The following is a 17666-nucleotide window of genomic DNA, read 5'->3' as shown; positions in this document are numbered from 1 at the left end:
GTACCAATGTGCACTGCAGAAATTCGCCAAGCTTCCTTTGACAGTACCTTCCAAATCCATGACTTCCATCACCTGGAAGAACAAGGGCAACAGAGACATGGGAATGGCATCAACTGCAAGTTCTCCTCCAGGCCACACAATATTGGCTTGGAACTATATCGCTGCTTCTTCACTGTCACTAGGTCGAAATCCTGGAACTCCCTCTCCAACAGTCCTGTGGGTGTACGTACATCAGACAGATTGCAATGGTTCAAAAGACGGCTTACCATCTCCTTCTCAAGGACAACTAGGAGTGGGCAACAAATGCTGGCTTTAGCAACGATGCTCACTTCCCAAGAATAAAAAAAAGTCACCTCAACACATCCCCTCGCTTCCAGTTTTAATGGAGGCAGAATGGCAATCAATCCGCTTCCCAGGGAGTAGGTTAGCAATTTAAATATTATAATGAGGCTGGATGCCTCCCATTTAACCATCTGTTTTAAATTTAACCCAGGCCAGGTGAGTTTTCCAGGCCTTGGGAAACCCCACAGCTAAAGGGAAGGAGCACTGCTGGACTAAATGCCTTTCGCTTACCTGCTGGATCTGTTTACCGGCTTCACCAATCCCCAAAGACTGGACAACTCCTGACTTTTCCAACATCCCCACCAGTCTTCTGATTCACCCCTAACAAGTCTTATAGTCCTCCATGAGCACCCTACCCCCCGATCTAATCCTCTGATTTTCTCCACGATGTCTCTGACCTCCATTTCACCCTCTGTCCTTTCTGATCCCTCTCCTCCTATCTGCTCCCCAGCTTTGGCCTGGTGCTGAAGGCCTACCCGACTGATAGCCTCTCAATCTGGCTGGCTGTGGTTGGGAAACAATGACAAAAAATGCTAATCAGGTCCTGCCAGTAAATTTGGTGTGGCCTGTGGGGCCTTTTCCTTATTTCCCACCCTTAAAACAGGATTCCCTGCCTCCACCTCTTCTGTGCTAATAATGTCCCACTGGTCTTTTTTATTAATTATCGCACTAACTTAGTGATTTAGCTCCTCCACAACCCTAATCTCTCACCATTAAGAAAATATTCTGATTTATCTTTCTTAGATGAAATATGGATGACTGTACGCTTCCCAACAATGCATGTAATTTGCCATAGTTTGCCCGCTCACTTAGTCTGTCTGTATTACTTTGTAACTTCCTCCTGTCATCCACACAAAAAAAATTACAACTTTTCTAGCATATTAACACAATTCTATTTTATCCAGCAGCACAAAAGAACTTAATCTAAAGGGATCAGAAATTGAATAACATTCACATAAACATTCTTCTAAACTGAGCCTAAGCCTCAGTCAGGTCGCTGGAGAAAACAGTGGCAGAAAAATTACTTGGAAAGTTTTTGTCTTTGTTAGCCAAGTATATTTCCCAACAAATGAAGCAAAAGGCAATCTTAATGATTACAGTAGACTGGATAGGGAAAAACAGAATAGGGACTGAATTTAAACTTCCAAAATGAAGAGTTAACTGAGGAATGAGGATAGCGAAACATACTGTAATTTTGGAATTTGCCTATCTCAAAAAACGGAAATTGAAAATATTGCTTGGAGTCCCCTTGACAAATTATCCAGATGTATTACCATAAAGCAATATGTGGACATCCTTTTGAAATGTAACTTAAAAAATAAATGCATACATCATCATATTGGCCAGACAAAAGCACCAAATTTTAATTACAGAGAACTGCTTTTGTCAAATCACAAAGACATGTTCATCTTTAAATCTAAATTACTAACTCCTTTGTAAACAATATCTAAACTGGCTTTGTTGTAATATTCAATATCTCTTGTCTATGATACAGTCTCATGAATATGATATTTTATTTTCAATTGTTAAAGTTCTGAATCACAATCTAAAGTATCTTTGTCATTTTAACCCATAACTACTAAGACCATGATATGAATATGTACTCAAAGATCTGTGCTGATAAGTGAAATGTCAAAGTGGTATTCCATAGTAGTCAGCATAAATATTGAAATGTATTCCCTAACAGCAGTTTGTTTTATCGTGGTTACTGATAGCAACACAACAGCAACCAGATAACAATAACTGTAATTGCATTATTATAATATATGAAGTCTATGACATTATTTGCAGTTCAAGTACACCTCCCTTAAAACTATTCTAAAGCATCACGCCCTGATAACAGATAAAGTCTGCCTACAACCGTAAAAACGATATGATGTTTTAAAAGTCAACAACCAAATAGGCCCAACCACACCTATTCCAGGCACTGTAGTAAATAGCTATTGCAGTCTAACACCCTGCATTTATTGGGTGAGTCACATTGTTTAAAAGTTTTTCATGTAAAATATCCAATAAACAACTCCTCAAACAATGCAAATATAAGGAAGCGAGTTCACTCTATTATTGAAACTACAAAATCGTCTATTTAAGTAAACCGATTTCTTCGAAGGCTGTGACTTGCAGCTATGAATTCTGGTTTGGAGGGTGTAAAACTAGCAAGGTAAATCCAAAGGTTCAAACTGAATAATGGCATTGATCGTTATTCTGGTCGGTAACGCCCTTCACTCTTTCCTCTCTTCAATCAACTCCACTGACCAGTTAACTACAGCCGTCAGCAACGATGTGCATACACAGTGTCACTAATTCTCACCAAATCATCAGGGCAAAAATTCATGAGCTCTAGGTTCGCAAACATTTTCTGTCTCTCAACTAAATGTCTAAGATTTAGTGGTAAAACATCTCCAGGCCCAAGTTAAACTAACCTGGTGGTTTCACAGATTGAGGTAAAGTAACAGAACACAAAATTCAGCCCATTTAATATTTTGTCAATGTTTCAAGATAATACATTCCCTTTATAATTTTTGATTCTTTAGATGAAATTAAATTTCTGCATGACAAGATCAGTGCAGATGACCTTCCAACAACTCAGCAACTGGCTAAGGCAATTACAGGGTGATTAATGTACACATCAGAAACAGGTAAACAAATTGAAAAATGGACAGGCTGGGAGGAGCAGCTGCACAATAAAAGGCCAGCATGAACCTAAAATGGGATGATGTTATCTGGGGAATCTTCTCAACTTTTGAGCATGTTATCACAGAATCACAGAAACGTTACAGTGCAGAAAGAAGCCAGCCAGCCCATTGAGTCTGCACTGGTTCTCTGAAAGAGTATTTTAACCAGTCCATCTCCTCTGTCTTATTCCTGTAACCTTGCACATTCATTCTTTTCAGATAGCAATCCAATTCCTTTTTGCATACCTCAATCGAACCTGCCTCCATCACCCTTTAAGGAAGTTACTTCTAGATTCCAACCACCCTCTGCATGGAAAAAATTTTCCTCAACTCGCTTTTACTCCTTTTGCCAAGTATTTTGAATCTGCATCCTCTAGTTCTTGAGGCTCTCGAGTGGGAACAGTTTCTCACTATTTACCCTGTCTATACCCCTCAGCATCTTGAATGCCTCTATCAAGAGTCCTCTCAGCTTTATTTTCTCCAAGGAAAACAATCCCAATCTCTGCAATCTATCCCTATAGCTACAGTTCTTTATTCCTGGAATCATTCTTGAGAATCTCCTCTGTACTCTTCCCAACTCCTTCACATCCTTCCTCAAGTATGATGCCCAGAACTGGATGCAGTACTTCAGATGAGGCCTAGCTAGTGTGACAAGTTCAACATGACCTCCTTACTCTTGTATTCAATGTCTCTATTAATAATACTATTTGCTTTAATAACTGCTGTCTCAACATGTCCTACCATCTTCAATGACTTATGTACACATACACTGAGGTCCCTCTGTTCCTGCACCTCCTTTATATTTAAAACATAACAGGCTATTGCTTATCTAGGCTTATTGACTAAGTTTAAAAGAAGCCTTTTGTGTGAAACTAAGGGCTGAATCTTATGGACCACCCAGTGGCAGGAAAACAGGTGGCTGGACCTGTACGTTAGGGCACCACGCTATCGGTGGCATACCCACCACCAGCCCAATCAACTCGCCCTGATTTTACAGGTGATGAGGGAAGCATCAGATGGGTTACCCACCCATGGCCCAGTTGAGATACTTAAGTGGGCAATTAATGCTTAATTAAGGGTCTCATCCTACCGCCACTCTGATAACAGGTGGCGGAAGAGGTCTGCGCCCACCATGTAGCCTGGCAGGTTTAATCCTGCACGCTCCTAGTCAGAGTAAGTAGGGTGGATGGGTGGGGGAGATGCCTCCTTCCCGGGCCCCTTGTGTCAATTAGGGTTCTGCCCCCTCACATGCACCCTAATCACCCCGCCACCTTGTCCGATATGCCTGCCACCACCACCAGCCAACCCCCCGACCACCCTTCACAACTTACTGAGGCCTGTCAGCCTAGCTCTCGAGAGCTCTTGGACTTACTTCAACATCCATGTCCATGGTTGAATGCCACTCTCTGCCCTGCAGTACCAGTGATGGCCACTGCTCTTGCTCGGTGCTGACAGTATGCAGAGCTGCCAGCCTTCGTTTTGCCAGCAGCTCCATGAGGCAGGACTTCCTCCTGGAGGCAGAGAGCAAATCTGCCTCATATTAATTAGAGTTGTGCCCCAAAAAATAAAGTGGGGTGAGCCGGCTAAGTGGCGGCAGGCTCATCCCTGAAATTTACAGTGGGATGTGATGAGACCACCCTCGGTTAAAATGCAGCCCTAAGAAACCTATGAATTTAGGATGCAACATGATACTGGTTAAGAAAATGGGTGAAAAATGCAAGACTAGCTGTGGGAGGGTGGGAGTGGCAACGTTAAACCAAGAGCAGGCCTTAAATGGTAGGCCCCAGGGGCCAATGCTTGGACACTGGTAGGGTATGGCAAGAGTTTAAATAACTTGATAGCAAAATAGAGATATTTGCTGCAGAATGTTTTGTAATTTTGTCAGTATATTTCTTTCCAGAAATTTTTTGTACCAAGGGTAGTATTATAAAATATATCATACAGAGGCATCATCGTGAGGCATGTAAATGTAGTAGTTTTAATAAAATACTCCATTGGTGTTTTATAGATAAAAACTTATATTGGCATGCAGGATCATACACCTTTAATTCACCTTCTCCTCTTACCCTCCTGACAGACTGCACTACCTACATCAATCAAACAAGCCCTTTAAGTTTAAATAATCTAATAAACTGAAGTGTTTTATAGTCTTGTAAACACACTCCTAAGCATTTGCTGTAAAATAAAAAGATAAGTTGATGAAGGCCTGAGGGCTGTCCAAACTTCAGATGACTGTTTTCGTTTTCCAATCAATTGTTCAGAGACTGGGGAATAGAGGATGGCAGCTTAAAGAGCTCTTCTCAAATATACTTGCTTTCAATTTACAAACAAATGGACTTCCTCATTCACTTACCCCATTTCCAAACTGCACCTTTGAAGCAGCTTAAAGGTTCTTACTTACTGTGATTTAAGAATAACCAAGGTTTGATAAAAGCTTGCTCATTTCTTATACTGCACGAAGCAACACCCACCAACACAGCTTTCCAAACAGGTATGCCAGTTGAGGAAACTTTAAGCATGTTCAGTTTAAATGAAGGCCAAGAAGCTGAGTTTGTCACTGTTTAAGTTTTCTTGGATTGCTCAAATTGAACTTTAGTTGATGGTGCATTCTTGGCCTCATTTTCCTTTACCTCAGGCATACCCCAGGTTCCTACCTCACTGGATCATCATCCAACAGTATCAACTTTTCTGATAATTCCATGGTACAATTATTAACCTCCTTCGCACAGCATTCTCAACGTGCATAGCAGTGCAGCAGCTGAATGATTTGGCCTGGATTCTCATCTTTGTGGTGCTACCATCATGGGTCAGTCTGTCCATTAACCTGACCCTGTTTTCCCAAGTCAGGTCTTTTTATGCAGCGCAGGCTCCCAGCAGGGCCCCTGCCACTAAGACAGGATGCTGCTGCCAACATGCATAATTCCAGGAGTGCTGTAGTTTGACCACTGGCAGCTGACCATTTAAAGGGGACAGAAGAATCCCAGACATTATAAAAATTGTTTTTAATGTGAAGGACTCAATGGAGGCCTATAAAGGTATGGTACTGAGTTGAAAGGGAGGGGCAGGAAGTTTCTATTGAGCTCTTTCCCCCCATTTAAAGGATTCTTGCCTTGCCACTGCCACCTTGGGCCTACCATATTCCTTTGCCAGCCGACCCAGGAGCAGCTGACAGCAGCAGAATCAGCTGGCAAGCAAGGCCCCATGCAGTTGCACACAACAAACAAAGAAGGTGTTGGCTGGTAGTGAAAGCAGTGAGAGTGAAATTGAGTTCAGGGCAGGAATGCTGCAGTGGTTTTAGTACCCAATTTTGATCCCTTTTCCACCACTATTCTACTCCATTCCAAGTGGGACTGCCAGGGAATATCCAGCTCACAGCAGCTTCATCTCCTGCATGAGCTTCCAAAATGCTAATGGATACTTTGTTTCTTTCAAAAACTTTGGTCTTGAGTTTAACATCATCTGCCTCACACCCGCCTTTGCTCAGCAAGATTGGTAGGAAGGGTTGAGATTAGGCAGAATGGATTTAGTGGCCTGAGATTGCTTATTATCAGCTGACACCATTACATCTTTGCTGACCTTTAAGATGGCAGAGACTCTTGGCAATATCCAGCATTACTTAAAGTCCGGCAGCAAAACCACTGTGGGAGTGCCAACAGGAGAGAAGGGTGGAAGATAAGTTTTATAAAAATAAATATTTCTGTTAGAGCTCCCGGTGGGTCTGAACCTCTCTAGCTCAGCCTGGCCTCTACCCACCATTCTGACTGCCCCCTTTATGTTTCTCAAGTCTAGCCAAATCCACTAACCTTTGAAGGCTTCACCCCGAAAGAAAAGATCTGCATTTATATAACACCTTTCCTGACCACAGGATGTCCCAAAGCACTTTCTATCAAAATACTTTTGTAGTGTAGTCATTGTTGTAATGTATGCTGTAGTTAGTCCTTCATTAAAATCAGCATTCTCATTATTCTTCTCTAGTCTTAAGCAGAATTTCCACATCACTTCCATTGCTAAAGCAGAGTTCAAGAATTTTCATTTTCAACTTCAACATTTCTACACACACTTCCTCCTGCCTAATCATGCACATGCTTTGAAATGACTATTATTCTAATTTGTTCCATGTTCTCAAAAATGTGCAACTCCTCACCTTTCCCAATCGCTCTACAATTTGTTTCTTCCACCATTATATTCTTTTTTCTTCCCTATTGGCGATCGCATTGGATCCTGTTTGTCTCTTGTACATTGCCTAAGTGGTTACGCTTAAATATGATTCTAAACATTATCAACAAGCTATTCAGTAGTGTGAGGGGTATCTCAGGCTAGTCTGATCCTGTTGTGCGAGAACTCCACACTTCCAGGAAAGATCATGTAATCTAGCTAATTCTTCCCTCCCTAACCTGTGAAGCCAAACAAAATGTAGTATTGGTTTAGATCCGCTAACTCAGCACAGTCTGAGGACCGAACGTAGGAAGTTCCTGGTTTGATAACTTCAGGTTGGAATTAGAGCCATCTGGGCTTATCTAGCTGGCCCATCAAGGAGTCATTTTTTAGGCTTTTATAATCCAAGCTTGACATTACATGATTTGAGTAACCGTACCTTCCATTTTACTCTTTCAAATTTGCTGTTGTCCTTAACTGTATGTTGTTAAATTTGAAATTTTTAAAAAAAAGTCTTTTTGGACTACTCAGGGTCATTTTACTAATATAATGAACAAAAAAATACACTATAGTTACAGGTGACTGATACTGTTGAATGTTGTAGGTTTCCTTTAGAACCATTTCTGCATTTTATCTGGATTACAATAAATCACATGCTTACAGCCAGAGTTAACATCATCAGGGAAACGCTAGGACTGAGATTTCTATGTTCAAAATAAATAAGTCAGACCCATTTAAATAATTAGAACTGTTTTACCTTTAGTTTCTATGTTCATTTACTTTTTTGATATATTTCAATGGGGATTACATTTTGAAATCCAAAATGACCAAATTTCACTCCACATGAATGCAGTTTTACAGGCTCGGTCCAGCACATTAGATTCAGGAAAGCTCAATTTCTAGATATGCTGGCAGAGGGTAGTCACATGTAAAAGTGCATCTATAGAGATGAACAATTCAAAAGTCACTAACTTCAGGAAAGTCAGGAAAGTAACCATTCAAGCCCTTTCCTCAAGTGATCTGGAGGAATGTTTCTCCATTAATTAAACAAATGTTCTTTGAAGGACAACTTTCAGTATCAGTTTTTTTAAACACATTAGTTACTGAGAGTTGTCACTAATCAGGTTATTCCATCTGAGGAAAATGCTTAAGTAATTTAAATGAATGAAAATACGTACACATATAACAACATAGGAACAGGAGCAATGCTTCAGTGAAGCTGCATGGGAATGTGCCATTCCTTTTAAGGTGCATATGTGGCTACATGTCAGTCTTAAAGGGACTGCACAGTGCAGCAATCTGGCCACGCACAACGAACAAAAGTTAGAGGGAACATTGAACAGGAGTAGGCTATTCAGCCTGTCGAGTTTGTTTAGCCATTCAATGAGATCATGGTTGATCTGCAATCTAACTTCACCTGCCTTTGCCCTGTATCCCTTTAAACCTTTGGTGAACAAAAACCCAGCAATATTAATTTCAAAATAAACAACTGACCTGGTATTAATTGTCATTTGCGGAAGAGAATTTCAAACTTCTACCATAAGAGCAGTTCTAATGCAGGGCCATCCACCAGAAACATGAACTCTGTTTTTCTCTCTCCAGAGATACTGTCATATCTGCTAAGTATTTCCAGAAATTTTTGTTTTTATTACACAAAACTCAATGGTTCAGATTTTCCATGAAGCAGCAGTCACCATCAGATTGCTGCTCTGACTGTACTTTTTTGCACCCCGACGCAGCTCTGCATTACTGGCTGGGTCTTCTGAGCCCCGTTTCTCCAGAAATGCCGCATGCACAGTCCATCGGAAAACTCCATCACAGTGCAGTAATGCAGGGGTCGGGGTGGGCGGGGTAGAGGAGAGACTGAACGCGCCCCTTTTCACTGTACTAGCTGCTGTAAGGTAAGTTTAAATGTCCAGTGTGAATGTAGTGAATGGATGAGTGTTAGTGAATGAGTGACTGGATGAAGGAGTGAATGGGTAGGGTCATTGGGTGGGTAAGTGGGTGAGGAAAGGGAATAGGGTGGCAGGTGGATTGGGGGGTAGTCAGGTCTGGTCAGTGAGTAGTTGAGTTGGGTCGGGATGGGTATTCGGATGGTCGGGGTTTAGGTCAGGAGGGATAGTCAGGTCAGGTTGGGGGTTTGATCCAGGGGTTGGATATAGTCAGGGGTGTAATCAGGAAAGGATAGTCAAATGTTATGGAGAGAATAGAGCGGACAGTGAGAGCAACTAGGAGGAACAATTCTGTAGTTACCCTGAGTTAGACTAGGATTTTTCTGTCTAATGCTTCCTGAGTAACTATTCAGCTCAGTATGTCGGAATGTCTCCTGGAGCAGTGGAATTCCCTTGGAGGTTAGTGCATCGGGGACTTCTGCGGAGTCCTGATGTGCATCTTGGGTCATACATCTGGTCTCCGATGATCCGGAGACCGGAAGACATTATTGATTCTCAACAGCCAGTTAGATAACACTGCCCCCTAGTGGTAGATGTGCATAATTACAGACATGACTCCTTAGTTTTGAATCAGTGCTGCATTACTATAGCTGAATATTATTCAACTTAAAATAAATAGAACTCCACACTTACCAATAGGATTTCTATCAAAGAATAAAACAGGAGCTCTTATAATGGATGTAAACATTCTGTTATGCAACTCCTGCGATGCTTTAACCAATACTTTGAAAATGATCAAACTTCTGGTAGTTCCAAAAAGTATCACAGCTATTGTTAAACCTGGAGGAGAAAAAAAAACTTGATTAGTTTGTCAACTGATTCTAAAATTATTAATTTAATATGACATTGCAGCAATTTGGCCTGAATATATCAAATAAAAAACTGAATTATAACATTGCAATTCTTTGAAATTCGTGTTCTTAAAGATGGAACTCAGGTTCAGAAGCCTTCTCAGGATTTTCCATTGAATAATTTTATCATGAGTGTAATCTTAGGCAGGCATGAATTCCGGTTTGACTATATTTCAATATTTAACTAAGGAAGCAAAAATAAGGACCAAAATACAATCACCATTCTTCTCTGAGTTAAAAGCTTGTAAGTTTGAGTCATACTGCAGGATCTGAGCCTATAATTTGGGCGTACACTTAATTATCATATTAAGGGAAGTGCTGCATTGCTCAGTGGTCCATCTCTCTTACGATACATTTAACTTAGTGGTTCACGTTGTATGGTGTTAGATACAGTTTGGTAGGTCTGAAGAAGTCTTCGTAGTCATACATAGGTTAACTGTAAGTTTTTATTGACTGTTAGAACTATTTACAAATATACAGTAAAGAGTACAAGCTAGGAGCTGTCTCCATGCTTGCTGGTACACACGGCTCTGTCCATGCTAGACTGTCCCTGGGTGCGGGTCATGTGCTCTCTTACATGTTGTGTGGGCGGTACTGCACTCAGACCCACAATAACCCTGTATGTGCTAGACCCATATACCACACCAAGTATTGATCTAATATATTTGAAGTGATTATAGTTTACCTTGTGTATGACATTGTTATTACTATCATACATTTACACTGTCCTTACTACATTGTCGCTACTACACCTAGCCCTTTCAAATCTTTGAATTCAAAGGTTCAGGTGGTCTGGAGGCCTTATAACCCTTCTTTATCTCATTCGCACTACTGTCGGAGGAGTGGTAGGCTTTGTCATTGCTGGTTCTTCCTGTAGGTTTGGAGGTTGTTCTGGCATCTGGGTATGTCTTCATCTTTTTCTTTCCATTCTTTTGTTTTGACTTGCACTTAGACAGTTCGGCTGTTGCACTGGTAGGTGTTTGCTACCTAAACTCATTTCTTGCAGGGTGGATGAACATTTTGCTTGTCTCCTTGTTGTTTCTTTCACTTCTACCATCATAGTATGGGTCCTCACGATGTGTATGAAAGTTTATGTTTCAAAAATGGAACCCTTGTTCTCACTTGTTTCACAATTTTACCCAAAATTTTGAGAACTTTCTTCTTTTCCAGTTGTTTTTTGAGCTTATGAGTCTTTGCATTCAACTCAGGACTGCAGAGGTTCAAGAAGGCAGCTCACCACCACCTTCTCAAGGGCAACAAGGGATGGCAATGAATGCTGGCTCAGCCAGCAATACCCACATCCCGTGAATTAATAAAAAAAACTACTCTGGTGAGTTGAGTTGTCTTTGTTTCAGAGTTATCTGTGGAACTCTTAGGTAAGTTTGTCAGCTTCACCTGGGCATTCAGTTCTGTTTGGAACCTGTCTTCCATGGTCACTGGCTGCTCCTTGGAATCTCTCAATTTAAGCAGCTGCTCATTCCACACTGCCACCTGCTGTTGCAGTTTGGGTAATATGTTAGGGGTTCTAAAAAGATATATTTTTTGGTACTTCTGGAAAGTTATTTGCCTCTTTGGCACCCTTGTGTGGTTTTCTCGGCAATGCCTTTTTCCCTTTCTTGGCTTTATTGGGGGTTTTTTATCTCTCTTTTTAAGTTCTGTAAGCTCTACAATTTGAAGATTAAAATACTCCTCAAAGGCTTTTTCATCGAAGATTCATCAATGCCTTGCAATAAGATTACTTCATCCGCAAATACTTCAAACAAGTATAAAAATGTATTAACATACTTTTTCTGATTTCTGATTTAATCCTGATGTACTCCTCTAATCTAAAAAATTTCTTCTTAATGATGCTCAAATTTGGGCCTGGTTTGGCCCTTGGATAAGTCCAAATTGTTCTGGATGAGTTAAAAGGTTGTAAGTTTGAGTCATACTGCAGGATCTGAGCCTATAATTTAGGCGTTCTGATCATAGTTAAATTTTCAAAAGCATAGGTTCTGCTTTAAAGGCTTTCTGAATTTCAAGATGGCGTTGCCATTCACTTGGAAACATAGTGTTTCTTGTACTTGCCAATTTTGGTGGGTTCTGTTACAATGGTGGTCATGCTCGGCTTGAAGATTGACTGGCTGCAGACTGCTCCATTTAGCGCTATGTTTTAGGGTTGCAAAAGTGTCGAAACCTGGTCTATGCCGGTCTTTGAAGCTGATTCTTTAGTTGTAATTCTTCAGAATTAATTAATTTATATTTTTTCTTCTTGGAGCGAGCACAGACATAAGGCTCTGTCCAACACTATACTGACCCTGGGTGCGGGTCATGTGCTCAGTTCCATGTTAACCCTATATGTGCCAGACTGCTGTTCCATTGAACATGAAGATCCCCTTCTGAAGAACAAGGAATTTTTCTGGTGTCCTGGACAACATTCCTCCTTTAAACAACACTGATTACACTTGAAAAGTAATTCAATAGTTGAGAAGCAATTCTGGAAGTCCTGAGGGGATGTTGTAAAACACAAACTACACAGATCAACAGTCTCTCTTTTTATCTACACTGTTGAGAACATTTCTTTCACATACATTTTCAATACTTGACTGTACTGCTGCTAATTATACAAAACGTGGATTCATTTCTGCAAGTTCATAATAATATGTGGGGCATAAGTGTCAGATATCTATGCAGACTCTTTCCCAGAGGGGAGGGGGGGGAAAACGGTTCATGGGCAAGTGAACCTGCATTTCTTTTATGTCCCTTGAGAGCGGTATGACAAACTCAGTGAAGGAATAGTACTGAATTACTGATTTAAAAAAATGATACCATCTTCTCCATACCTGCATATATCCCTAAATAGAAGTTAATATCCAGCTGTTGCGTTGTGTTATTTGAGCCATTTATTTGAGTATTATTCAACTGCTCTTGACTTGTCGCCCTGCAAAACATAAAGGCAACATAACATGTCACAGAAAATACTTTTATGTGGATTTGTCAGTTGCAGTGTTCACACTCAAGTTTGAGCTTACTAAGCTTGTGCTAAATTCGCTTCCTCAGTACCCTATTTTTCAGTCAGAGTACTCGTGATACTGTGCAGAACATTTTCCTATCACCAGCTTATTGCACAAGAAATCATTTTCCTTTAAAAATATTTGCCTTATGGCACAAGTCAAGCATGAACTTTCTATTTGTCACTACTCTTTTATAACCCTATTTGTGGGGTGTGTCCAGGAGCGTATTAATACTTGTAGGGGTCCAAAGGTGTGTGTTAATATTTGCAGTGGATTCAAAAGACATATGTAAATATTCTTAAGAGTCTCCCACAATGAAAAGTTTGAGAGCAGCTAGAACAGAAGCACTTATAAATTCAACTATGATGTGTTTGAACAAAAAGATTCTGCAACTTGCAAATTGTACTGGTGCTCATCCCACAGTGCTGTTAGGAAGGGAGTTCTAGGGTTGTGACCCAGTGACAGTAAAGGAATGGCGATATATTTCTAAGTCAGGATGGTGAGTGGCTTGGAGGGGAGCTTCTAGGTGGTGGTGTTCCAATGCGTCTGCTGCCCTTGTCCTTCCAGATGGTGGAAGTTGTTGGTTTGGAAGGTGCTGTCTAAGGAGCCTTGGTGAGTTCCTGCAGTACATCTTGTATTTGGTACATACTGCTGCCACTGATGGAGGGATTAAATGTTTGTGGATGGGGTGCCAAGCAATTGGGCTGCTTTGTCCTGGTGGTGTTGAGCTTCTTGAGATTTGATGGAGCTGCACTCATCCAGGCAAGTGAGAGTGTTCCATCACACTCCTGACTTGTGCCTTGCAAATGGTAGACAGGCTTTGGGGAAGTCAGGAGGTGAGTTACTTACCACAGGATTCCGAGTCCTGACCTGCTCTTGTAGCTACTGTATTTATATGGCTAGACCAGTTCAGTTTCTGGACAATGATAACCCCCAGGATGGGGGTTTTAGTGATGGTAATGCCAATGAATGTCAAGAGGCTATGGTAGATTTTCTCTTGTTGGAGATGGTCATTGCCTTGCACTTGTGTGGCATGAATATTACTTGCCACTTGTCAGCATAAGCCTGGATATCGTCAAAATTTTGCTGCCTCTGGATATGGTCCGCTTCAGTATCTGAGGAGTTGCAAATGGTGAACGTCGTGCAATCATCAGTGAACATCCCCACTTCTGACCTTACGATGGAAGGAAGGTCATTGATGGAGCAGCTGAAGATGATTGGGCCTAGGACACTACCCTGAGGAACTCCTGTAATGATGTCCTGGAGCTGAGATGATTGAGCTCCAAAAAACCACAACCATCTTCCTTTGTGCTAGGTATGACTCCAACCAGCAGAGAGCTTCCCCCTCCACCGATTCCCATTGACTCCAGTTCTACTAGGGCTCCTTGATGCCACACTCAGGCAAATGCTACCTTTATGTCAAGGACAGTCACTCACACCTCACCTCTGCAGTTCAGCTCTTTTGTCCATGTTTGAACCAAGGCTGTAATGAGATTAAGAGCTGAGTGATCCTGGCATGAGTGAAACCCCTTGTGGTTTATGAATGCCCGCTGGAACCCTAATGTCCACGTTTGCAGTCTACAACTCCCTGCATTTTGGGGAATGCTTTGAAAGCTGCAGGTAGTTTAGCTGTGGCCTGTAAATTCTCCCCATAGAGTAAAGTCTTCTTCTTGGAAGGAAGTCTTGGTGATGTTGGTCTCCGCAGCCTCTTCAAGAGGACCATGCCCCTCACCTACCTGGTCAGCAAGGCACAGCTGTCCCTAGTTAGCTTCCCTGTTTTCATTCCTAGTGGAGGAGCCTCCTCCAGAGTGCACAATATCTATGGGGGCAGTGACCTTTAACTTTCCAGTTGGACGCTTCCCTTTCAAGGATCCTCTGTGGCTCCAGGCCCCCTGACCTCACGATTCCTTAGTCTAGAACCTCCTCTGCATTGGTTCAATTCTGAAAGTTGTCCCAAGATCCAAAATTTTAATCTCATCACCTATAGCAGCAGACTCAGCTGCTGCCTCCACCCTCTCAGAATGGGTCCCTTTCCATTCCTTTTGTAGTACTCATGTGCCATCTATGTTTACCTGCCCAGAGTGTTTGGCCCATACACAGCCCACGAAATTGCACAGACCATGTAACATTCCAGTCAACTGTCTCATTAATTGTCTTAAAGAACTGTTAATTGCTTATTTTTAGAAAGTGGGTGACTTCTGACTTTGGGCCCTGCTTGACTTCTGCATTATTGCAGAAGGGCCTCATGACTTTGGGTTGCTGGCCCGACATCATGATACAATTTTACAGAGGCGTGGGGGGAAATGGCTGTAAAATCCAGCCCTATATAACTGCTTTTCTGCAATTTGCAAACTATAGGCTGAATAATACGTCCTGGCATGGTGGGGACCTGCACCCGGAAGTGGGCGGCCTTCTGACTCCTAGCCCCGTGGTCCAAGTGCGGCATATAAAACTGCAATTAGGCACATTTGGACTGGAGAACGGGTTTCCCAGCCTAGAGGCCCAAAGGCAGTGAGGATTCTACCCAATCAGTACTGGAGGGCACCTAGCGTCTGAGGTCATTGGCCATGACTCGGAAGATGGTCATGGCCAGTCATTTATAGGGCCACTTGGCATGGGGCAGTGTCAGCTAACCCAGAAAATGTGTTTATTCAACAGAGATCTGCAGCATTTTTCAACTGGAAATATTTGCAGGCTTTTCATGTAATTGTGAATTTGTTTAATCTCTCTGAAACGTCCATTGTATAATTTCTTTTGCAATTGATCACAGGTCGCATTCAATTTGAACATGAACATCTTTTTCAGATCTTAACATAGAAGAGTTGTCTAGTTATAGCATGTTTCCTTCCAAAGATGGTCGAGACAAGTGAACGAGGGGAGAGGCATGGGAGAAGGGCCAAAACAGCCCCAAGATTTAATGATGAACATCTGTGTGCCCTCCTCCAGGCAGTGTCAACCAGACAGAAGCAACTAATACCAGCTGGCGGGAAGAGAAGAGTTTCCTCACTCAGACGTGCAGTGGAGGTCGGCTGCATTGGGCTCTTGGAAGGAATGTCAGTGGAGGTTCAATGACCTCCTAAGGTCAGCCAGGGTAAGTCAGTCCTCAGTCTGTGTATTCTTGTGCCAGAAAGCTACAGGTTAGCATTGCAAATGCTGGAGGCTTGTGCGGTTGTTCAGAGGTCCAAGGAAGCATTATGCAGCAAAGGCATTGGTCTTGGTGCCGATATCAGTGTGCACTTTTTGTTTTGGTCCAGTGCAGGGATGTAGGGGAGGTTGGAGCCTTGCACATTTGAGAAAAGTACACAGTGTCTCGGCTGCCAAACATTGTGTTGAACATACTTAGGCAGGATGACATCAATTAACCTAACAATTTTAGTCATTGCAATGTTACACCAGGAGAAGGGTGTCCACAATGCCCAGGAGAGAGGCAGAACTGGAGATGGCATCCCTGAGCCTGTGATGCTAATGCTGTATGAGGAGGTGGTTCACCTGCTTGCCTCAGCTGAAGAATCCTCTAGGTCAGTTGGCAGAGGTGAGATTGGAGGAAGGCATGGGCCTGGTGAGATGGCAAATGACTGAAACTAGGAGTAAGTGGGAGAGGATAAGTTGGCAGGATTCAATGAATGTTAAAATTCTCGTTCTGGTGCTAAAAGCCATCCTTGGTTCCAAGTTGAAAGCGTTTGATGTTGCTGCAAGTGTACGCATCGTGTTATATCTCATGTTCTCATGTTGCACATGACTGTAATGTTGTTGAGCATTATGACCCTTTCTAGCTCTCTTGTGCAAGTGAAGTCTCTCGCTGACCAAAATATTGTTGTCGGCCCTTCATTCCCCCAGGATGAGGAAGAACCCTTGAAGGAAGCATTCTCACAACTTCTATCTGGCACAAATACTGACACCTCGGCAGGGATTAGCACACCGGAACAAGGACAGTCACAATCTGGAGAGGGCACTTCACATTCACACATGCAACTGCTGGAGAATGTGGTGGAGCAGGCCTCGGGGGGGCCAGAGGAGTGTGCGAGGTGATCCAGAGACCAATTTCGTGTTGGATGACGAGCCTCTGGAGTCCGTTAGGTGGAAGATGCTGGATGTCCAGCGCAAAGTGCGTGAAGATTTGGTGGATATACCAGATTGCTTGGGTGCTCAGGTCTGTACTGTGGACGTGTCCATCCAAGGCAGGTGTACTGCGATCACCCACTCCTCCAAGCACCAAGCTTCCACCACGGGCAGACTGCTGCTGTCCTCGAGGGGCAAACCAAGCGTGTTGCAGATGTAATTGTGAGTATTTGCTTCAACCTACACATTGCCCTGGCTCTGAGCTCAGGGGCCCAAGTCAGGGCAACTGGGAGCCTGGGCACGTAGCCTGCTCCTGGAACCTCACGCGAAGGCAGGGAGCACCAAACCGACCTGGTGCTGGAAAATCAACAGCTGCTCCGTCATCTGGAAGCACCTCTCAGGGCACTCCTGATGGGGCAGCATGTCTTCCATCCATCTGCCATTGAAAAAGTCCTTGTTCAGTACCATGGCAACTCCTCCTGCCACTCAGCAGGGATCTTCAAACATGGTGGGGCCCTCAAGGCCTCAGCTGCACAGAGGATGCCTGTCAAAGTCATCCAGGACAATGGGAGTAGCAGATCAACAGCTTCTCTTCAGTGCAGCAGCAAACAAAGGGGGAGCACTGCACTGGTGCACAAG

At 42.6% G+C, this 17666-nt stretch overlaps 1 protein-coding gene across 2 annotated transcripts in view; it reads right to left on the bottom strand.

Annotated features, from left to right (window-relative positions):
- Positions 1-17666, bottom strand: part of abcc4 (ATP-binding cassette, sub-family C (CFTR/MRP), member 4) — a 516215-nt gene that overhangs the window by 162414 nt on the left and 336135 nt on the right. For both annotated transcript variants that reach the window (XM_041199134.1, XM_041199135.1), the window contains exons 18-19: positions 12798-12895; positions 9758-9904 (exon numbers count right to left, since the gene is read on the bottom strand). In XM_041199134.1, the coding sequence (XP_041055068.1) occupies positions 9758-9904; positions 12798-12895 (245 nt within the window). The remainder of the gene's footprint in view (positions 1-9757; positions 9905-12797; positions 12896-17666) is intronic.

The sequence above is a fragment of the Carcharodon carcharias genome, chromosome 11 (assembly GCF_017639515.1).
Source record: "Carcharodon carcharias isolate sCarCar2 chromosome 11, sCarCar2.pri, whole genome shotgun sequence".
Taxonomy (NCBI): domain Eukaryota; kingdom Metazoa; phylum Chordata; class Chondrichthyes; order Lamniformes; family Lamnidae; genus Carcharodon; species Carcharodon carcharias.
The sequence above is the reverse complement of the archived record's forward strand: the minus strand, read 5'-3'. Positions and strand labels throughout refer to the sequence as shown.